This window comes from Paramormyrops kingsleyae, chromosome 20, assembly GCF_048594095.1.
Source record: "Paramormyrops kingsleyae isolate MSU_618 chromosome 20, PKINGS_0.4, whole genome shotgun sequence".
In the NCBI taxonomy this organism is placed as follows: Eukaryota; Metazoa; Chordata; class Actinopteri; order Osteoglossiformes; family Mormyridae; genus Paramormyrops; species Paramormyrops kingsleyae.
Genome location: NC_132816.1, coordinates 20,953,697 through 20,977,132, shown reverse-complemented (window position 1 = coordinate 20,977,132; position 23,436 = coordinate 20,953,697). Strand labels below are relative to the sequence as shown.

General features: G+C 41.1%; 1 protein-coding gene across 1 annotated transcript; it reads right to left on the bottom strand.

Moving 5' to 3' along the window:
* Positions 1 to 6,048: 6,048 nt before the first annotated feature.
* On the bottom strand, positions 6,049 to 23,215 carry timp2a (TIMP metallopeptidase inhibitor 2a). Its single transcript, XM_023820398.2, has 5 exons — positions 22,795 to 23,215; positions 11,193 to 11,293; positions 10,458 to 10,566; positions 8,924 to 9,048; positions 6,049 to 8,718 (listed from the first exon to the last, which is right to left on the bottom strand). The coding sequence occupies exons 1-5, from the start codon at positions 22,922 to 22,924 to the stop codon at positions 8,521 to 8,523; spliced, it is 663 nt and encodes a 220-aa protein (XP_023676166.1). The 5' UTR covers positions 22,925 to 23,215; the 3' UTR covers positions 6,049 to 8,520.
* Between the last annotated feature and the right edge of the window lie 221 nt (positions 23,216 to 23,436).

The window sequence follows — 23,436 nt, the reverse complement described above, 5'->3', positions numbered from 1 at the left end:
GGCTTTTTTCTCCTAAAACGAATGGATAAGGAATGAAGAGGAACCGCCAGGTGCTCCGGATGGCACAGGCGTGACAGCAGAATGAACCTCTAACAAGAAGAAAGCAGCGAAGTGTCGCGACTGATGAAGTCTAAATTACTAAGTACAAAGCGGAGAAAAAGGGAAATTACTGCAGGGGAAATTCGGCAGAGACTTTAACGAGCGTAAGCAAAGCACCTAAAATCCGCGAAGCGTTTGCACTATTCCGTACTCCGTCATTCCGCGTCGGAGTACCGCACATATATCTTAGGGGGTGACGATAAAATAATACCCCGCCTGCGAACCTGTTCAATTTGTCAAGCTGTCGCACGGCAGACAAATATATAAAAACTAGATACATAAAATATGCGTGTTGCTGCCTTCCTCCTGGAGGAGCGTATGAAGGAGCAGGTGAGCTTTCACATCCAGCCCAAGCTAAACAAAGAAAGAAATCGTAATTAATGAATAAATGCATTAATGCGCTTGGGCCGCTGGCCTTATTCTATATGAAGGTACCTCTTTCAGCGGTTTTAAAACCCTGAGCTCCTTATACCCTTCAGCAGATAATTTCTCTGTTGATAGTGAGGGGTAAATAAAGACACCCGGGTTAGTGACCCGCTGTATGAAAATAAACAAATGAAATGCAGCCAGGCTTTGGCCGATGGCTGTATGTGGCCTGGTAAGAATATCTGCTGCCTGCTTCTCTAGCTTTCTGTCTGGCAGTGTGAATATCAAGAGTACCCCCCCCCCCACCACCACCAACACCACAGCCACCCTCCATTTCAGCTCTGAAATACATTGGGGCTGCACATCACTACTATAAATCACTCATTAGACCTTGGACATCTGTGGATAACATAATGGGGGTATTTAAATCAAAGCTACAGATGGCTGAGTTATGCAATTCCCCCCCCCCCCCCCCCCAGTATTGAGCCAAACAGGAATGGAGCTGAAACAGGCAAGATTTGTTTGGTTTCTTTTTCTCATTATGATCAGAAATATGAACTGGGGGGGTTGAATGTAAGACGATGGTGTAGAAACCAACAGTGACAGGGGTTCACACAGATGCAGCGTCGAAATACCTTCAGGAAAAAATGGAAGTAAAATGCAAAACAATGCAAAATAAAAAAGTGCACAAATGCCTAACGAATAAAGCAGGATTTAAAATTCAGAAATTGCATAGCTGGTTATGGGGGCGTGGAGTATTAACTGCTGTGGAGTCCCCCCCCAGTCAAATATCTGCTGAAACAGAGATAATTCATGCTGCTTTCCCAACACTGTCCTGCACCATCCAAGTCATGTGAGAAATCTTAACCATGAGCTCCAGCTAAGGAAGGGTTTTTTCATACAGTAAAATCTTATATAACAATTGCTGCTATTTTGTATTTTTCCCCTTTGTACCAGCTCTTATTGACTATTAAAACCTTCTCAAAGCCTTAAGCAAACACCTACCTGAAATTCAAATAGGCACCTTATTATTAAAAGTAGCCTAATATTTACTTTGCTCCTCAGCCATCACATTTGCTCAAAGCTACTTATAACTTTTTTTCATAATTTACACAGCTGGAAATATTGCTGGTGCCATTCACGTCTAGGACTTTGCTCAAGGGCACCACCGTAGGCCCGGCAACCTTCGAGTAAGACTTCTTTGTCCGTAACTACCAATCTGCTTCCTACAACAGGAACCCACTTCCTGCTGCAGTAAGGAACACCCACACGAGGCCTGCGGTAGACTAACAGGGAACATGTGGAAAGTAAACTTCCAGACAAAAAAAAAAAATGGGGACTGTTTGCCAAGCAGTGATTTCACAAAAGAGAGGCACACATGCAAGTTATCTCAGTCAACATCTTGCAAGCAGGTGAACAGGGAATTCCTTAAGATATCTGACACATTCTGATTTTAAGTATATGTAACTGAAAAGTACCGCAGTAATGCATCAGTTTAAGATTAAGCTACATAATGCATTTTCTTATGTGTGTAGTGTCTTTACAAGTCCTATTATACAGGGTTAAATTTAACACCTACATGTAACACAGTAACTAAATCGGATCCTAATTAATTAGAGTAGGCATTTGAGTGGATGCAATTTTACTTTATTAACCCTTAATACAAATTACACCTTCCTGTCGGGCAGAGAAACATAGACTATGCCATCATTTCAGCATATTTTATGGTGACACCTAATGGCTGAAAGGAGGAGTGCATGTCCTCCATTTTGTTTTCGTCTCGTTCAGATCCCATATCCCTTGAAACAAAACGAGTGTTTCTCTATACGGCTCAGCGTCGTGTAACTGTATAACCTTTTAGTTAGCTACAGGACGTTTGTCCTTGACAAGTTGTAGCCAGTTAACGTGTGAAACAGAAGGGCTGTTCTGTAAGTCCATGCACCTGTAAATGTTGGCACTGAGCATATCTGATGAAGTGGAATTTTTTTGACGGGAAGATTACTGATGTAGCACGCATGGAATATTAAAAAGAAAACGCCAACTTCAGTCGACCGAGGTGTTCAGCTTTAAAAGAAATTGAGTTTGGCAGACACTGTGCTAAACTATTAACACTGGGTGTCTCCAAAACTTAGACCAAAAACAAACTTTGTAGTTTACTGTGTAATAAATTTTATCTGAAGGGACAGCCCCATATTTTAAGATCTCCACTACCAAAAGATCAAAGTTGACACTTTGTAATAAAGATCAGAGATGCCTACTGCAAAGCAATTTTTGTCAGTCTCATTTATGCAGGTGCCTTTTCAATGCACAACAAACATACCCAAATGTTCTGCATTGTTTGGCTTTAAATTAAAAAAAAATGAAACACTTTAAACCAAGCAGATACTTGTGCCATATCCAGTGCTGTGCTGACACAGTCTATGCCTCTATGGTTAGGCATTCTAGCGTCTTTTCATTTTATTAAACAAAAGTCATTTGCAGCTCTCTCCCGTCTTCTGGGTTCACTTTAAAGTGTGTACTGTAGGCCATAAACAGTTTCATTTGTCTATTTTGTGGGGCCTGTATCATAAAGCAGGATTTCTTGTTTGGCTGGATAACTTATCGGATTTAAGGCACCTCGGTTTAAATGGGCTTTATCTTCGTTCATTTCCATTTAGTCCAGACTGCCTTAAATCTGACAAGTTGTCTGGCTAGGCAAGGCATCCAGCTTTGTGAAACTGGCCTGCGGCCTTCATTCATGCTGTTTCCAGCCTCACAACAGGCTGCATATGAGTTATTATTAGTCCCTGGTGGGACTGCAGATGTTTAGCTTTTGAATGACTAGTCAACACATGTTTCACACTGACTCAGTAACCCCATTATCAGTTAACAAAGGGTTAAATTAAGCATTCCCACTCTGATGGTCAATAAGTCCTGCAATGTCTGTAACAGAAAAAAATATAGACCTGTATTATGCCTAATACACTTAGTTTCTGGTTAATTAATAGGTCTACATTGAGTAAGAGGGCACTACTACATCATTTATGCCCCCCCCCTCAAGTACGGTTACTGAAGTATTAATATAAGATGCAGAACATCACCTCATTCCCACAGAAAAAGAACACAGTTGCGGTTTGCTTTAAAACCGATGTGAAATTGATTTTCATCGTCACGGTGTTCGGCTTATTAAACTCCTCTCAGCTACTCCGGAGGGTCCGATGTATTTTTACTTTATTCTCGCATTCCATCTTATCCTTGCTTACCAATATGTCGCGCGATGGGTGTTATCTCGTTCAATACCCCCCGGAAATAAGTGCATGATCCATCCATCCATTTTCAATAACCGCTTATCCAGCATCTAGTCGTGATGATCTTGACGCTGATTGGATAAATTTGTATCCCAAGCCATCGTTTCAATCATTTTATCGAGACTACATGCATCAAAGCAGGTGAATATCAATAGGACTATGTATACTGTATATATGAAGCTCTTAAGGGTTTGGGAAGTAAATTGATGTCATCCGTGGTGGTATGTGATACTAAAACATCTACAACAACCATGCAATTACCAGATTTCATACTTTTTATTTAGATTTCATACTTTTAATTAGATTTCATAGTTTTTAATTAGATTTCATAGTTTTTAATTAGATTTTTTTTGTTTCCCTCCCTGTTTCTTTACAACACGTTTAACAATATTTACATTTCGAATATAAATTCGGGTAGGCCTGGATTTTTATAAAAACAAACCATCTCAGTAGATACAAATTCCGGCTGAACAACGGTTAACAAAATGTGTAAAAAACCATTTCGAGTTTAGATTGTAGAAAATGCCCGCAGAATGCACACGAAAATGTGGATTTCCCGACTGAGCAGATGGAAAAGGTGTGCTGACTCCCCAGCAGAGCCCCATTGACGGCAGCCGTGTTTTAATTATTTAGTTATTGTGCCTCCTGGTGGCCTGAATTTGTAATTATTAGCTGTCATGTCAAAATATACTGCTTAATAACATTTTTGTTTCCATCAAAATGATATTTTACTTAAATGTGTATCACTTTCAGTGTGCATGTCCTGTAATAAATTTTAAAAGTTTGTAACAACACGCATACTAATAACATAGTAAAATATTAATAGGCCTAGCCTATATAATATACCAGTAGTGTCACGCGCAAAATACTTCTGTAATTATTATCATGGCAGTGATTTGCAATCTGTCGCCACATTTCGTTTAAAATGGGAAAAAACGGAAACACGCTTGTTGACGTTTACAAAACATATTTAGAGGTTTCTCATCAAAAAAGGGCACGCGAGCGCGTGCAGGGCAGGCCGGATAGCGCGAAAAATATACATGAAACAGTGAAGAAAGACGCCCGGGTAAGTCTAATTTTCAGTCTGATTTCCTTTTTGTGAGAACTTTTTTTGTGTTTCAGGTATTCCTGTTATTCCTGGTTACCAGTTGTCTCCGAAGTGGTAGAATGAACGTTGTGTCGTTACCCCCAGTGGGACCTTATAATCATTTACATTTTCGCCAAACCCTCTAACATTTTGCCTTTATTAGTTATTTTCTTTCTTTCTTCTTTTTTTTTTTAAAGGTTCGATATTCGGCTATTTTTCCTAGTTGTATATGTGCCTGTGTGTCGGTCTACAGTGACAAAGGGAGCCGCAGTGGTACGAGCCGTCCGAAGGCCGCGGACTGACCGCTGCGGGCCAAAATGGCGGCCTTGCATAGGCGTGTTGATCATTTTTTCCTCAGCCCCAAACAATCGTTAACAACACAGATGTTTTCTCACCACGACCGGTGTTTTTTTTATGATAAGACAAAATACAGTACAGTTAACAGTGCAAGAAAACGCTGACATGCAAACGCCAGCTACATGCAGTGCCCTTAAAAAAGTATTTTAAATGCAGAAATTGCATAGTTGGCCATGGAGGCCTATATTACAGTATTAAGGGCTGAGGATTGCAAACACGAAATACTGCTGACTCCTAGCAACAGTTCCCTCCGGACAAAAATCCACCTAAATAGGAATGAGGCTGAAACAGTATATTTACTGAAAACTCATGTTCCGATGCGAGATGCTTCTAAATTTAGGAGTTATACCAAGGGCGGTACATACCAATTTAACAGCAAAATGGGTCAGTAGTGAAGGCACTCTCTTTAATGGTCCTGGTCCAGAGCCAATTCTAATACTTCCCATCAAAAAGAAATGGTAGCAAAATAATGAACTTAGGAAGGACACACTATAGTGGTAAAAAGTATATATGTATTGGCAGTAGCCCTACCATTGTGGTTAATGTAATGTTAGATGTTACAGTAAAACAAGACTGTAATTTGGCATTTTGGCCACGCGGTGACACTGTCATCACACGTGAAGGAGAACGCTGCCGTTCGTGCTTGAAAATACCAGACGTATCTTTTCTGTGAATACGAGTGTGTGGTTTTGATTTTTATTTCTGAAAATTTTGCTATGCATAGTGACCTAAGTTGGCGCCCTTGAAGAATCTTGTTTGAATGTAAAACTGGACATGGCTCGTATCTAAAAATGACCAGCATTAGCATGGCTCCAGCATTCTGATTGATGAATGACCAAAAGCAATAAGCGGTGTAATTCTACATTTTTATTTGATAATACTGTATATTTTGTTCAATGACAGAATTTCCACGTATGAATTACACAAACAACAAACACATGCATAGTCTGGTTCTCATTATACAACGCTTCTCATGTGGTTCCAGCACAAGTCGCACCATACTTTTCCGTACTTCGACGAGGAAGCCGAAAACTTACGAAATTAAACAAATTAATAATAGAAAATTACGTAGTAAAAACACGGCTCGACCAAGTTTTAAATTATGTCACCGTTTTCAAATTGTAATAGCATACATGAGTATAAAAAATACCACATTAAATGTCTCTCTTTATATTATTATTTTAGGAGTATCTGGAGATTGAACTTGTGGAAACAAGAGTGATTCATAAGGTTTTGGTTAATATTAGCCTATTTAGAGTAATACCATATAACCTGCTTATTTGGGAAGTATTCTCATTATACATGACATATGTGTAGCAAGAAAATTGTCACAAAGACAGTTTCATTAAAGCAAACTATATGTCTAGCAAGCTATACGATAACGAAAACGCCCTAACTGTCAAAAAAAAAAGTCAAGCGACATTTGCATCCATTAACTAGCCTACAACAACAGAGCAACGAGTTTGTCTAGTAGTTATCCAGAATATTTATGGACAGACTTGCACTACAAAAACCAGAGAACATGCAGTGTTAACCCAACTTTAGCCCTGCTTCTTTGTGTTCCTAGCACAAGGGCATGGATGCACCTAAATGGGGATAAAAATCTACTAGGCTGTTACCTGGAGGTTAATATTAATGTAGACCCTTTAGTGCCCTACAGAAACCCTGAAAAAACAGTTAATTCTTCACCAAGACTCAAGTAATTGTCCCTCCACTCAGCAACATCTAGTCAAAGACATTTGGGTTATTTAGGTCTCCATGCAGTGCCCCTCATTTGGAAGAGAAGATTGGAAGGAGTGTCATGCTATAATGGGCACAGCTGTCTTCAACAGGAAAAAAGCTTAAAATCATTTAATATGAGATATATAGCCTTATATATCTGCCTTACCATCAGTCTAAAAATTGTACAAATATTCAGCAATCTGACATGGAAATCCATGATAGATAACAGAACATAAATCTCTCCTTTCAAAGACCTTAATCACCATGAAACAAAATCTTACAAAAGTCAACTGGACTACAATTTAAGAAAATATCTAAATTTTCTACATTTTCTGACATGGAAAAACAAAGGCATAATATAAAATAGCAATAAAAAACAATAATAATAAAAAAATGAAAATGTTATACCAGGAACTATAAAAGACTATAAAAAAACAACATTAAAGAAGTACAGAAGAGGATCCAATCCTCCTTGTTTTGCACAAATACGTCTTAGGCAGTGTCTCCCTGGGAAGTGCAAATCTAGGTCTACCCAAAAATATGAATGAATTTAGAATAATAATAATAATAATAATAATAATAATAATACTTAAGACCGATGTCAAAATATATATTTTTTAAAAAGGCATATGCATAGGTACTATACAGGAGCCAGGAAGACGGGGGGGGTGGCAAATGGAATGGCCAGCCAATGACTTGAAACAGATGCGCACAATAACACAAGTACCAAACCAAGGCAGCTGCATAGACTGGTCCAGTGAGATGTCATTCATCTACTCAGAGGTTAAAGGTCATAATCAGAGAGAACATTATCAGCATTCAGTGAAGATTCTGACATAATGCTGGTTAGGCTCTTTTGTTTGCGAGTTTTACGTGGTGCCACCATGATGAAATGATTTGGTTTTCTGGCAGAATGGGGCAGAATTAATTCCTTCTTGGCTTTGGTTAGAATCTGAAATCTTCAGAAACCCTGGAATAACACTCCTTTAACGTTAACAAAGGAACTTAGAATGGAATATTTGAAGTTTTAATAGAAACTACAAGACTGTCTGTTGGAAGCAGCCAGTTTTGGACTTAAAAACTGTGTATAGCTTTGGTATAAAATATCACTTCCAACCTGTACAACTTGTTGAAAAACAGAGTTATTCTTCCTTGAACATCTTAAGAAGTAATGCCTCACCATTATTTCATACATCCAAACAGCACAGTTTACAGAAACTGAATGATATTTGTTAGGTCTGATTGATATCTGGGCGGCGATTGGTTAGTTAGACATCAACAGCATTTAAGTGTTATCTGAAATGTAGGACACGATTTACAAATTACATGGAATGTTTCAAGATAAGGCATAATTGGTGTAAAGAGAATTAAGCGCTACTTGGGGCAAGGGAAGTGCTCTCCTATCTCAGTGTCCTGCCTTTAAGAGGAAATGACATCATCACCGAACCAGTCTATGTCTATCATATTTTTCTCACAATAAGTTTAATCATTATTTAATCTTAGCTTTTAACTTCTTCACTGATTTTTTTTTCTAACTCAAAATGATCATTTTTGCAGAAATGTTTAGATCAGGTGGTGCAGTGGGTGGGAAAACACGTGTGATTAGGGGTCCTCAATGTCCAGAAACTCTTTCTTGGGTGGGGCGATGCCGCGGTACCAGGCACAGGAGCCGTCGCTCCTCTTGATGCAGGCATAATGGCTGGCCTGCCGTCCGCTCACACTCTTCTCTATCACCAAATCTGTCCACAGGCATTCCTCCGGGGCGGTGATGGTACAGGGGAATGCAGGGCAGCGGGTGATCTGAGATAACAGAACAGTTGTTTTTGTGTTGGCAGCACTGGCAATGAAACAAATGAGCTTGTAAATGGAAAGATACTACTGTAACTCTAATCCTCTCCACACGGCACAATTGATCACAATGCTGTTCGGTACTTTATGTAGAAGCAGTGTTGTGCTCCCACTTCCGGCCCCTTCTCAGCCTCACTGTGGTACCCAGCCCCCTCACCTTACACCCACAGCCCATCTGGTAGCGCTGGCTCAAGCTCTTCTTCTGTGTGGGGGTCATAGAGTCCCAGGGCTCAATGAAATCACAGAGGGTCACATGCATCTTGCCACCAGCCTCTGCCTTGCCTACAGAAATAGAGGTGGAGGGTTACAAACCCTTAGATCAAAGAAGGACAATGGAATGATGGGGATGTTGTGCTTGTCTGGTCAGCATTCTGACTTCTGGACAGAACTTTCACCTGGCTTAGGGTTCAGTGTCTTACAGCTGCATGGAAGTTTACTTGATTGATCTTTCTGGCAGCTGAGTTTCATCCTCGTAGATGAGGACTGCAGGGGGGTGAGGTTGTTGGGGAGTGATTTTTGGTATCTCGGGAGGGAGTGTACGATGACCAAAGTTGTTAGTTGTGATTTGTTCAACTATCCCACCTGTGGATTTTTTCAACCTAACTACAGTTCTCAGCATTTCTGGGTTCTTTTCTTCCTTGATGTAGCCACCTAGTATTTTTTCTCATTTTCTGTTGATGATGGTTTCTCTATTATTTGTGTACTTGTGTTGATGCAATTGCAAGACATCTCTGTTACTTCTGAAAATCCTACCTCAGGTAAACTTTTCTCCACATACCTGAACCTCATGGCAAACATTTATGTTTGCAGCAATTACATTTCTCCATTAGTTTTATTTAGTCAATCTGTAATTGCTTTGAATACTATGGCAGAAATCTGTATGTGTGTCTATTTTAGCCACATGCTCACACATCTTGTTGTATACTCCCATCTTAGCTACTTACAGAAGAATTGCTACAGTGGCTACATCCTGCAGACTCTGTTGGTAGATAAGTTAAAGGTAGATAAGTTCTACATTTGGCTATATAGTTAATTTTCAAGTCCTAAATATTGGAGTGTGACCTTTTTCTAATCTTGTTCAGCCCTACTTAAAACACACAAAACATTAAAAAACAATTAATGCTATTTGGTTATTACGTACCGTATTATGTAAAATGATGAGGCTAAGCAATGGAGTAGCCATCGTTTGAGCAGCAATTATTTTGACATACAGGAATCACAATTCGCAAAATAATTTAAAGTGATGACAAAGACAGGCTAGACTAAATGGGACATGTCTGGCTGACCTCGCATTATTGGACGAGTCCGTCAAACCTGAATGTTTTCTCTTAAGAAGTACTTGCTTTGCAGTCGTGCTGTGGCGATACTTAAGTCCTGATTTGCAATACTGGCAGACAACTGCATTCTCATTCACTTTTTATGTGAAGCGCTTCCACACAAATGATGCTTTCGGTCTTTATTTAGACCTTCACCTTGCATGTGCTGTCTACCGTCGGCCATATTGCTGAGTAATCGAGAAGGGTTTAATAGTTTAATTTTAATTGTAGTTTAAATTGGTGCTTTTTAATAATCAAGTAATTGAGTTTAATTAAGTAATCCTGACAGCTCCACTACACGGCAACACCGCTGCTATGTCATTCTTCACATTGTGCCGTCCTGACAGTTGGTGCTGCCTGTGGTCAGACTCCTACCTGCAATGAGGTACTCTTTCTTCCCGTTGGGCTCCAGGGTGACCCCACATACCGCAGAGGAAGGGGCAGTAAACACAGTCTCAATGTCTACATCTGGACCTTTGAACATCTGTTAGAAACAGGTGAAGAGCGTTTTTTTTCCACTTTTATCTAATAATGGTATGTCTAATAACAGCCTTTTTTACTCATTTATGTGACTGGATTTTTTTTTTTAATTAAGCAAATTAGGTTAAGTACAGCATGCAAAATCTGTGACCAGTAACCATTAATGATAGATTCAGTAAACTTCTGTTGACAGCAATATCCTCCTGAGACCCAAGGAAAAAAGTGTCCTTCAATTGTAGGTTATTTGTCTTTGGAGGAAATAAGACATCTTACAATTTAGATTTTTTCTAATTTATTCTTATTTTAATTTCACAGCATGTCCTCTTTAGTGCACAACAAGAATAAATACGTTTCCCAACATCAGTGAAAAAATAAATGCAAAAATACAATGTCCACTACAATGGACATAAATGAATAGGTCGGGTCTCAGGAGGGTATAATTAAATGCCCTGCTGCCTACTGCCCCTATAGAATACTGGTCTTACCTTCAGTGAAATGAGGAATTGTCAAATAAATAGGAATTCACAGGCAGGCTTTTGACAAGTTAGATGCTACATATTGAATAGTTACTAGTTTTGTAGTTTTACATTTGTGCACACCAGCTACATTTGTTGGACACTTGGAGCTTACCTTGATCTGTTTGATGTCATACTGAATCCGCTTGATCGGATTACCATAGATGTCATTCCCGGAGTCCACCTCCTTCCTCCCAACCACCTTTGCCCGGATCACTGCCAAGGGGAAAATGTGCATGAACACCATAAAAAACCCAGACACTTGACCGATACACAGAGAGAGATTTATTCAGCAAAGAACTCATTACAGGAAAGTGAGCTGGCAGTTTTATCATAATATATGCACAATATTATAGTGGAAACAGGTAAAAATGGTCATCTTACTGAAGAACACAAATAATCCTGCTGCTTTCTTTCCTGGTAATACTTTATAATATTAACTGCAGTGTCTTTTTACTTACTTGAGTCTCCTAAGAGCTGCCTGATGGTATGTCTGATCTATACATTTGCCCTGCTGAATTTCAGTGTGATTGAGACTGGATAGGAGCAGGGTGGGAAAAGCAAGGGCAGTAAGCACTAAATCCCATGCCTGTAGCTCCCAGTTAGATTAAATTATTGGCTAACAAGATTTCTTCAGGATTAGCCGGGTAATTTTTGTCACTAAGTGCAATTCCGTAAACGCATTAAAAGTATCAAGCGTTTCCTTCCTTGACCTGCCGCAAAGTGGGAACCAGAGAGAACATATTGTTCCGTTGGGTAGCTTGTTCCAGACAGGAGAAACCAATGGACAGAGTGGTTGGAGGATCCAAGCAGATGAAGAAGAAAAGTTAAGATAAACAAAGGACACAAAGAACAAAAGGAAGAAGAGAGGAAGAGAGAACCTAAAGCATGTTACTGCTGTCCAACACACGTTTTCCAGTGGACCTTGACTTCAAGCAGATGGGGTCAAAGGTTACTGAAAGCAGTTTCTAGCTGAGCTACTTGAAGTACTTTGTGTCATAAGCAGGATGTGGAGAGGCTTGGCATGGAAAATATGAGCCTGGAAATATTACATGCAGTGGCATAAAACAAGTGAAAAGGGGTAAGAAAGTGCTAGCATAGGCTCAGCTGGTGGAACAGTCAACGTTTCTCAGACTAGAGTTCAGTTTACGGCTTGGAAGGGGTGCAAGTATGGTGGCTTCACCGCTCTTAACAATGATCCCCAATCTAAGTCACACAAGCAGTCCAGTTACGTCACAGAACCCATAGCTTCCCTGCAGTACTACTAACCTCATGTGCTTTTAATAGTAATCATCATGCATGACACACAGCTGAAGAAACGGATTAAAAATGGATTAAAATACATTACACATGCAGTTCATTGTTGTATTTTGTCTTACAGTGGCATCGCACATCATGCCACAGAGCCATTAAAAAAGTCCAGCATAGCTTGCTCAGACGCAGTAATTGTTGCTGAGCAAAGCGGGCCAGTATTTCCACATCCCTGGGCTATCTGGGACTTCTAATAGCTTTTCCTGAGTTAGCAGAATATTCTTAAATAGGCACAGATCCCCCCCCCCTTTTAAGTAGGTCATGTGAAATATGTTCCACTAAACTCGATCACACATAAGGATTGTAAATGTGAATGCATTGAGACACATGGGGGGAAATGGTCATGGAAGTGAAAAATGACTAGACTAATCTACATACATAAATTTAGTAAGTTGATTTTTTTGTACTATACCAACCAAAAAAAATGAGGATGGGACACAGAAAATGTTGCTTCAACATCTGAGGTAAGACCGTGGGGAAGTGGTTCAAGATTTCATTATTTCAGTTTTTTTGTTGTTATTGTTTTCCATCTACCTCACGTGGTCAATGTTGCTGTAGTACAAAGTGAACTGGTTCCACAGAAGGGAACATTCCCACAGAAAAACAGCAGCCAGCTGAAGGCCAGTTCTGAGTCTGACCTGAAGGGAACATGTTGTGATCTAGACCCGGCAGCACAGTTTAAGTAACTGAGTAACAGATTACAAATCAACAAGCAACTAAGGTTAGAGGTCAGCCTGGGTTAAAAACAGGACCTGCTTACAAGTGCAGTTAGAAAACCCAACTACCTACCACATCACCTGACTCACAATTGTTGAACCTTTACACTCATTACAAAATAAAAGGCTATCAGACTACTCAAGCATGTAGACATTGAGCAAAGTTTATGTTTGGGGAAAATGATGAAATACTCAGATATGTAACCATAAATGAAAAACATAAAAAATCCAAAGTATGATGCATTTAAACATACCTTAGTGGGAGTCATGATAATACAGTGCTAATTATGTCAGTAAGTACACATTCCCATTTCTACCATACCATTCTACCATGACTGGAGTGAGAATGGGGACATTAGGCCCCAGATGTGCTAACAGATAATGTACTCAACATCCATCCATGTTCTGTAACTGCTTATTCAATAGAGAGATGCAGTCTGATTTGTCACTTTATTCCCCCCCCCCTTTGCAGTGTACATTGCACATGAATCAATATGCTGCATGTGTTTAGGTATCTTAAAAATTACTTACACCTAGTTATGTTACAGTATTAAATGTCACAGCACCACTACTGTCGCAAGTGTGTAAAGGCGATATTTCACGAATGAGGACTTCTGTCCTAAGGGTTACCTAGCAGGAGTAACAGGACACCAGTGAATCGCCCAGTGGCCCCATTTTCCAACAGCCTGATCACTGGAAAATCCTGTGTGTGATGTACACAATGAGAAAGTGCAATTGTGTGGCTTCTACTATGGATTGTCATTGTGGTTTATCACACAAGGCTGTGCAGTTCACCTGACCACATCCTCTGGGATTAAACAAGATTCTGTTACAAGAAGTATTTCTATAATGGTCAGCAAGACAGACATATATATGGAAAATGGATTAGGGAACTACAAGACATGACTTGTTGCAAGAGAGAGTAACCTAACTTTAAATTTGGTGAAGGCAAATACTGATATCTGTAGCAGTGCAGAGATTGGTGTAAGGGAGAATACTTTAAAATCCATTTAGATGAACTAAATTTGTTTCAAGACATTGTGTATATAACCAACTGCCCTCTCCAGAGATAGAGAGAGAGAGAGAGAGATTTGCTCTGTTTTATTTTCCCATTTGCCCTGAATCCAAAGTGAGGCCATAGTGTGTAAATATTGGCAAACAAGTTAAATGAGTCATTCGTTTAAATAATTACAATTCATAAGTCTCAGTTTGTAGGAAGAGCCAGATTTCCTAACCACAAGAACTCTTCAGACAACTCTCTCTTTTTTTTCTTTTTTTTAGCTGAACTGACGGGTGTTTCACCACTAACAGCTGTAGCAACCCATGTCTGTGTCTGACACCCAGGGAAAGTTACAAGTGTCATTCTCGGAGAATAACAGTAACCACACTCCAGCACAAACTCTTGGGAACAAGGGTGCCTGAGCCTTGCCAGCAGACCTGCTCCTCTGCTGGAACATAGGCCTCCTCAAGAGACCCGAACACTGCAGAGGCTGTATCCCAGTGGATGTCAGCAACATCTTAAACCCCTGCAAGTTTGTGCAGTTGCTTTGTTTTGGGAGCTCTGATCATGGGGTTTCTGGGATCACTGGCATGCGGGACTCTGATGCTGGGGAGGGGGCAGCAGGGGCAGTGGTGTTAGAAGCCTAGCTTAACCCAAGGGGTTCTAGGTGATGTCTCAGAGTATCATATGCTGTTGTGGTGTTAGAAGCCTAGCTTAACCCAAGGGGTTCTAGGTGATGTCTCAGAGTATCATATGCTGTTGTGGTGTTAGAAGCCTAGCTTAACCCAAGGGGTTCTAGGTGATGTCTCAGAGTATCATATGCTGTTGTGGTGTTAGAAGCCTAGCTTAACCCAAGGGGTTCTAGGTGATGTCTCAGAGTATCATATGCTGTTGTGGTGTTAGAAGCCTAGCTTAACCCAAGGGGTTCTAGGTGATGTCTCAGAGTATCATATGCTGTTGTGGTGTTAGAAGCCTAGTTAACCCAAGGGGTTCTAGGTGATGTCTCAGAGTATCATATGCTGTTGTGGTGTTAGAAGCCTAGTTAACCCAAGGGGTTCTAGGTGATGTCTCAGAGTATCATATGCTGTTGTGGTGTTAGAAGCCTAGTTAACCCAAGGGGTTCTAGGTGATGTCTCAGAGTATCATATGCTGTTGTGCACTTTGAAGAAATACCTTTGCAAAGCAATCCAGCTGTATAAAAAAAAGCTGCACTGCAAGACATGTAGCTCTAGATTTTAAAAAAAGCTTGTTTTCATTCTCCAACAAACTTTTCCAGAAGTTGTGTTCATTTATCAGGATCGTTCACTATTTCCTGTGTACTTTAGGACCTGTTTCCTAAACTCACTTCCCTCGACTTGGTCAATGATGTAGCTTTCATGCTGTAACTTACAAATGCCTCCCCCATGCAAAGCACAAAATGAGTGACAATATACCACAATGAAGGCGTGTTTAGACCACTGTACATTCTACATCAGGGGTCACCAACCTTTTTGAAATTGGGAGCTACTTCATGGGTACTGAGCCATACGAAGGGCTACCAGTTTGAAACGCCCTTCTAAACTTATATAAACTTCATGTATAATAAACATGTTTTAAATGCTTTTTTTTTTTTTTAGATATTGTCACTTTCAAATCTATATAAATGCAAATGTGATTGAAGAATAGCAACAGGATAAAATACATTTTTACACGCTGCTCACTAAGTTGTGCTATTTTTAGAACAGGTCCACGGGCGACTCATGTGGTCTTTGGGGGCATCCTGGTGCCCGTGGGCACCATGTTGGTGACCCCTGCTCTACACTATACATGACTGTCCTTCCATCCATCTGTCCAGCACTGCGGTGTGTAGCCTAACCCTGGAAACACAGGGCTTAAGGCTGGAGACACTCTGCATACCAGGTGTACATGATTATCTTAAGTAAATATTCATCATAAAATCATAAAACTGGTGTAAATTACTTATGTGGCTATCACATTCACTGATAAGCTGTATCCATTCGTACGGTATTAGAGCAATTCAGCTGCTCCCAGAAATACAGCACCCCTTCGTGAGACTTGACGGTGACATGCAGGTCACTATTTTTAACGAGTAGAGATACTGGCTGCATTAATATAGTGTCTGAATACCAAATAGCAAAACAAATGAAAATAATAAAAAAATATTACAGAAAACATCTATTTCAGCATGTTGGAATGAGAGGAGTAAAATACAAATTCTAAAACTGTGTTTATTTGTATATTAGAGCTCCTAGCCAAAAACCGATTTGTGTGGGCCTATGGTTCTGCTTCCTAGTTCAAGGGCAGCCCAGAGCAGCTAATTAATTTCACTTCCAGCTGACACACCCACTGTATTAGCCGTAAAGGACGGAGTAGAGGAGGATAAACATCCACAGCAGTGCGTGATCTCGCGTTCCGTATATCTGAGCTCATGAGCTGTGGTAATGGGGTCTTCTGGCGTAGGCGTGCCGGTCGCCAACCACAGCAGCTCGTCACTGTACTGCAGTGGCCATCTGTCTGGAAATGGGGAAAAACAACGTCTGGGAGCAATAGAGAGGTGGGGCCGGGAGGGCTTTCCGTCCCGAGTTCCCTAGTGAAAAAGCACCTTCGCACATTGGCGGGGAGGCCTGAGCTGCGGCGGATTCCCGAAGCGAGAGGTTCTACATGTGGCCTGCCTACGTCCAGAGGCCCATGCAGGTTTATAACCTCATCCTCCATATGCACACCCTGCACATCCTCTACAGCCAACGCACAAAAATGAGAGCTGCACCCTGAGGCTGCATGCTAGCTCTGCTGTCCATGCCCCCCCATCATCTCCAGACAGACAGCAGATGGAATCCCTGCCACTTCCTCTACCCTGAATACTCCGTCTAACAGGCCTGCCGACCTGCCCTTCCTGCTGCTCGGGGGCCCTGTGTGATGTGGCTGCTCTTAGCCAGGGTCTGTCTGGATACCGGGTGTGCTTTTGGATTTGGAACGGACATATCCGGGACTTTATTTATTTGTTTGCTTGTTTATTTTCCTGGAGCTAACAGTCTCCTTCAGAATTTCTGCATAAGGTCAGCCAATAAGCTTGCTGGAGTGAACACACAGCTCAGTTGGCGTGGTGTCAATACCTGGTCCCCCACCTCCATTTGCCCTGGCTCTTTTCCTCTTTAGAGAGAGAGAGAGAGAGAGAGAGAGATGATAAAACTGCAGGCCTCAGTCTAAACTCAGTCTGAGTAAAAAAAAAAAAAAAAAAAAAAGAATGTAAAAGTTTTTAGGACCATCTCACTACTAGGACATTTACTTTGTAGATGCTTTTGTCCAAAGCAACATGCATGTGAGGATCAGAGAGAAAGGTCAGCCAGTGTCCTGGGAACAATTAGGGTTAAGGGCTTTGCTCAGTGGTGAAATCACTCAGCCACCAGCAGGATTTGAACTGACAAGCTTCTGATCATGGGCACAGAGCCCAAAGCTGCAGAGCTGCACCTGTACGTGCAGCACATACAAATGTATTTTTTATTCATATGACCAAAATCACTGATCTACATGACAGCATCTAAGTACAGTTTGTGCAGACAATAATAGCTGCTTATCCCTCTTCCCTGTTTGAAGCCTTGAATCCAGACTATTTTCTTCAATGTAAAATGTAGTGTAACATTATCATGCTCACTTTAATCCAGAATGCGATGCAGCTGTTGGAGATGTGCAGGTTTGTGTAGCATTAGCTTTGTAAAGCCAAGGGGCTTGTCCTCTTTTTGTCCCATATAACCACACCTATATAGTAACTGCTCAAAGAAATGTAAGAACTGAAGTGAGACCTTCATTCTTATGGTCTCTCTCTCCTAGATTAAAAACAAGCCCAGTACTTCATGAAGATTAACCTTACTGCTTTCACTCCGATTTTTCTAAAGGTTTTGTAAAAGTAATACTGCACAACACCTGAACAAATTTTCTTGACCTTCACTGATCATATATCTTCCTGTCAAATCTCAGCTATTTCCCAGCTGCCCCTCCGCTACATCTCATTTCCAGATCCTTTTAAGCTGTCCGTGTGAACTATCAGCTTATTTTTGTGGGAAGCCGAAACAGCAAATATTTTTTGTGATGCAAGTATAATGAAAACAGTGCTGGAGAGAGAATGCACCATTCATATAAAATCCACCACCCTATTACTGTTAGAATACCGTTAAACTGTTGGTGACAGAAGTGCGTGATCAACAGCGGGAGTTAAAGTGAGAAACAAGCAGTGACTTCCGTTTATAGGCATCCAAGTATTGGGCCATCAGAAATCCCCACAAGGGCCATCCGGACTCAGCAACCCCCTCTGCTCCGGTCCGAAGGTTTTCTCTGCATTTTCTGTTTTGCATTTGGTTCAAGAGCTGATTTACAGATTCAAGTATAAGTTGATACACTAAACACATTTATGTGGCGAGTAGCTAGGTAACATTACCTTACATTTATCTGCATATTACCACAACCATTTCACCCTGACTCTGTTTGGTAACACATCAGTTCCCATTTTCCTGACCTTACACCAACAGAGAAAATGATGCCATCTGTTATGGTTGCAGCACTTCTAAAATCTGTGTAGAAATCCTCACCATAAAAACAATGTGTTACTGCAGTAGTTGCAAAGGATGACTTTTTTGTGGCTCCGTTGCTGCCTTGCACAACTGTGTTACGAGATGAGAGTCACGCATCTTGCAGGAGTGCAGCGGAAAGAGCACAAATAAATTGTATAGCATCAAAGCGATTTGCATGAACCTTTTGACTATCCTACAGGAAACAACTGACTGATAACTTAACCACTAGGAAAAATAACCCTGCATATGCCCTCAAAAACCTTCTTCCAATAGTTCCCTTCAAATCCAAGAGTAAAAATGGCTGCCAAAGTCACTAGGGTCTTTATAGGGAAGTTATATGTGCTGTAGTCTTTAGCAATTTAAACTGGAAAAGTTGTATAGTTGAACTCCCAAGAACTTTATTTTTGAGTTTTGTGAGGTGATGACTAAATGAATTCTCTGGTTTATCACACCAGAAAACATATTAATATGCAGAATGAACCCCCCCCCCCATTCATGAATTCAGATATCACACTCATGTTACAGCAAGTTGCACGTAGAGTATGTGCACATGTGATTCTAAAAAGTGGGTGAAGTGACAGCACTGCAATAATAATTTGATTCACTCATTATCTTAAGGGGCTCCTGAAGGTATTGTTCATTTCTTAAAAGCTTGGTCATTGGTATTGGCTCACCATGGCATGAACTTAGCTCACACTTAGGACATAAAGTGTTTCTTTAGAATTCTATCAAATTAGACATCTCAGAGAAAAAAAATTCAAGTCTAAAAAACAAATATTATAATATATAATATTTAAATATTAATTAGATATATCAATTCGCTTAAGCTGAATATTCTACTGCTATGTTGACTTCTGCATATACCAAGACTGTATTAAACGATTTTGACACTTATTATAAGAACATTCGGAATGACACTGTCCACACACTGCTGGTGAATTTCAGTATCATAGAACCGGGGTGCTGAATCAAAGCCAGTTGGTACAAAGAAAAGAAACAATAGATTATACTGTAGCATCCCACATGAGCTTGTAACCAGAAGGTTGTTAGATCAAAATGCTGAACCTGAAATTCTTCGTTAAAATACCCAGCTGTGTAAACAGTAAGGTTATTAGCTGTGATGGATGAAAGAACCAAGCTATGTGACTAAATAATAATAAGCCAGATGGGAGGAGTTTCTCACACCACTTGGAGAATACCATACATATTTCTTAAAGGTCCTCTGCATTTTATTGCTTTTCCGCTTGTGTGTATCCAGAACTAAACCAGACGTCATACTGGGCCAGATGGTTCTGTAATCTGCTGGGAAGTTGGATTCCAATTGAATTCCACTCCCAATAAGTAATTTAAACTAAAAAAAAAATTAAAGGGGAGGGGAAGAGCCATGGGCTCCTGTGGAACTCTGGGGAAGCGGGGGACTTGAATTCCGCCATTCATGCCAGCATCTGGATTAATGCTGTCCCATTTAATTAATCCTGAACTGGGCGGGAATGTCCCGTGGGACCTGTTGCAGCATTCCTGTCATACTTCAGGCCTGATGGCTGCCACCGCCCTTTTACTCGAGAGCTGGCCGAAGTCCCTTCCAAGCAGCAGAACCTGGAACGTCGAGCCCCCGGCATGCAGACCACCGCCAAATCTCTCTCTCACTCCATTTCTCTTGCTAGCGCATGCCACGTACACACCAGGCAAGACTGGCCCCCGTGCCATGGAATCCTGCCTTGGCGAGGGCTCTGAGAGAAACAGTCGTCTTCACAGAAGGCCTGTCCAAAATGCACTCACCCACATCACAGATAGGCCAGACCTCAACCCAAGGCTCATACCTGGCATCATTCACCCTGTTCATCACTTGAAAGAAATGTATAAATGTTTGCCTCTCACGGTAAACTACTTTTCCCTCAGTATTACTGAGCTCAGATGCTTATAGCCACTTCTTGCCTTTCAGAAGGCTGCTACAATCGGTTTCTGTAATTCTGGTCCCAGGCTACCTTTTCACTTTTCACTGATGGCATCATAGCACAAAGTGTGGATGAGAGCGCTGCAGCCGTCACCGCTAGCTAAACAGAGCTAGCAGCTGCCTGCCATGGAGGATGAAGCCACTGGCTCGTTAATTAACCATCAAAGCCATTTCATGCAGCCACAAGAACACATGGTAGATCTGAAGTGAGAGCAAAGATGTGCCACTCGGTCTGCACTTTAGTGCCCGGCCCTGTTTTCTGTTTTCCTCTTTTCCTAATAAACGTTATGGAATCTATGTTTATTGTTGTTTTAGAAGGAAAGAAAAGTAATTACATTTGATTTTGCTGTGGTTTACTTGCTAATCTTTTTTCAAAAAACAAAAACATCGTTTAAACTTGTATCTCTCTTCCTGCATGGAAACAAGAATTTATATAAACCAAGATTGTACTTTTAATTGGGTACCTATCAAAATCGCCTCAAATGTAATGTTATACAACAAGCCACACAGCGTTGGCTTTGAGATATTAAGATAAAAATTTGAAATGTTTATTCTATCGAGGTTGTATTATTGTGCTAAATGACGGCGATGCGCATCACCGCCCACTGGCGCTCAGACGTTGCGAATGACCTGTTACACTCGGGGTATTAACAACTACAAGGTAATGGAGCCCAGCCTCTCGGCCTCGCTTTACTAGGCTCCTGCGGTGCCACGGTTCCAGCTATTTCAAATAATGAAAGTGCAATATTATAAGCCGAGGTTCTGCAGTGATGAAAAACGGCTCATATTTTTCCTTTCTCGCAAAGCCGCCAGTGGCTGATGCTGGGGGAACACACTGTGAATCCAATTTGTCTACATGAAACAACCATTTTCTGGAAGTTAGTTTAACTTTGCCTGGGAAAACGGCGATGGAATTTCAGAGCCATTACACTTTTACGGGCACGTTTGAGCCTGTTATCCTTTAAGCGGTCTCCTCCCGTTTGGACGTCCCGAGGTGAAAAAGTCACAAGAAATTGCTCCGGGTAGCATCAAAAGCAGGAAACCAAAGAGAAATTTCGCATCTTTTGATAAGGCGGGGAGTAAAGGCGGACAGTGAAAGAAAATGTGACCGTCCCACTTACAGTAAGGCGCGGCATACAGCTCTGCGTCGTACACTAATGTCGTATTAAATGTAATATGAACTGAAATACGTTTCATACATTAACATTTTTGTCCATTAATCATGGCAAGCCGCTTCGCATGAGTATATTGTACTTGAAACACAAACGAAGGCCACAGAGATGAATTATGAGGAAAACCTTTTTGACAAAATTATAGCAATATGCTCAGAATAATAACGGTATCTTTGTTGGCTTCCCCACTACATCCATTTGAGTGTGCGCGTCTTCACGTTGCCATGAAATGAATACTCGTTGACAGACATTTTTTTTTTTTAGTGAAGACAACCTTGGGATTTAAAAAATCACATTCCTGTCTTCAGTGGACTTGCAACATGAACCCAACAGTTTGTAAGGGGTGGGGGGTGGGGGGGTGTAATCGCGATGCGGCCATCCAGTGCCAGATCCTTCAGGTATTTGAGGGACTCGGCACATACTGCCATACCTGCCTGTCACCGTCACTCATCCTCTTATTTTGCTTACCACTGTGCACAGTAGAAATGTAAACACGGCAATTAACCAATTACCAGGTCACTTTCGTTTTTCTATTGCATATCACTGGGTGTACTTTGCGCGAGATTTTATAGCGCGCTTTTTAATGTATTTGTTTTGTCCCACCTGGGCTGCGTCTGTATAGCTGTGGTTGTCATCTGCTAATGAGTGGCCGAATAACTAAATTATCTTAAACAAAGAAGCCAATCGTAAACCACAGCACTATATAAGGCTTTAAGTTTCAATTGAAATGTTCAATCACCTTTCAAGTGCGTTTAGAATAAGCGCGGGTCATTCTGCTGTCACTTCTGAACGCAGCCAAACTCTACAATGTGATGTTTATGCCTTAAGGAGGATAACAGCATGCTTCTCATCCTTTCATTAAAAATGCAGTTGTACGCATAACACACCAGACGCCAGGGAGACCAAAGGCGCGCATTGAAACATTACCATCATAGTCTACACTACAGCAAAAAGAAATAGCGGCTGCACTACGTCACCTAAATGTGCGAGGTTACTTACCTACATCTGCATTACAAAAAGCCTGTTGAGGATGCACCGGAGAGCAGCTGCAGGCTTCTGCGATTTCCTCCACCCGCCACAGGAGCAACACCACCAGAGTAGCGAAGAAGCTGCTTATTGTACAAGTCATGCTTCCCACGTAGCTGTACTTTAATGCTGTTGCTGCCGAAGACGTAGCTAGCTATAGATCTCAGAAAATAAACGTGAACGACGTCTTCGCAATAACGCAGAAATGGGTCGAAGTTGCAGCGCTCCGAGCGGCTTCTTTATTTCTCCGCGGCGGCCGAAAATAACGCACTAAGCAAACCCAACGGGACGGATCTGTCCGGATAAACACAGCCTAATCTCGTGTTTGAGCCGGAGACGTCTGCTTTCACTGCCTTCTAGGGGTCTGTTTTTCTTTTCGCCTAGATCGGGCTCATTTTATGGCTTGCTCTGCGGGCTCCTCCCCTAGCCTTAAAAGAGGACCACGGTGACTTGTGTGTCAGTGAGCACTTGTTCGATATACGTGCGATTTCACCCCATGATTAATTATAACTAAGGAAACAAACTCCCTTTGTAACTAGCATCGGAAATACAGTGTCTCATTAAGTTTTGCATTTAATTTGTATGTTGTGGATATTTCAAGCTAGAAGGCCAATG

Bases quoted from the DNA above. Each gene is read 5' to 3' on its own strand.
- timp2a (XM_023820398.2), bottom strand. From the start codon at position 22,924: ATGACTTGTACAATAAGCAGCTTCTTCGCTACTCTGGTGGTGTTGCTC. The intron at 9,049-10,457 runs GTAGGAGTCTGA...CTATTTCTGTAG, and splicing joins GAAAGAGTACCTCATTGCAG to GCAAGGCAGAGGCTGGTGGC. The intron at 8,719-8,923 runs GTGAGGGGGCTG...CTGTTATCTCAG, and splicing joins AGATGGGCTGTGGGTGTAAG to ATCACCCGCTGCCCTGCATT.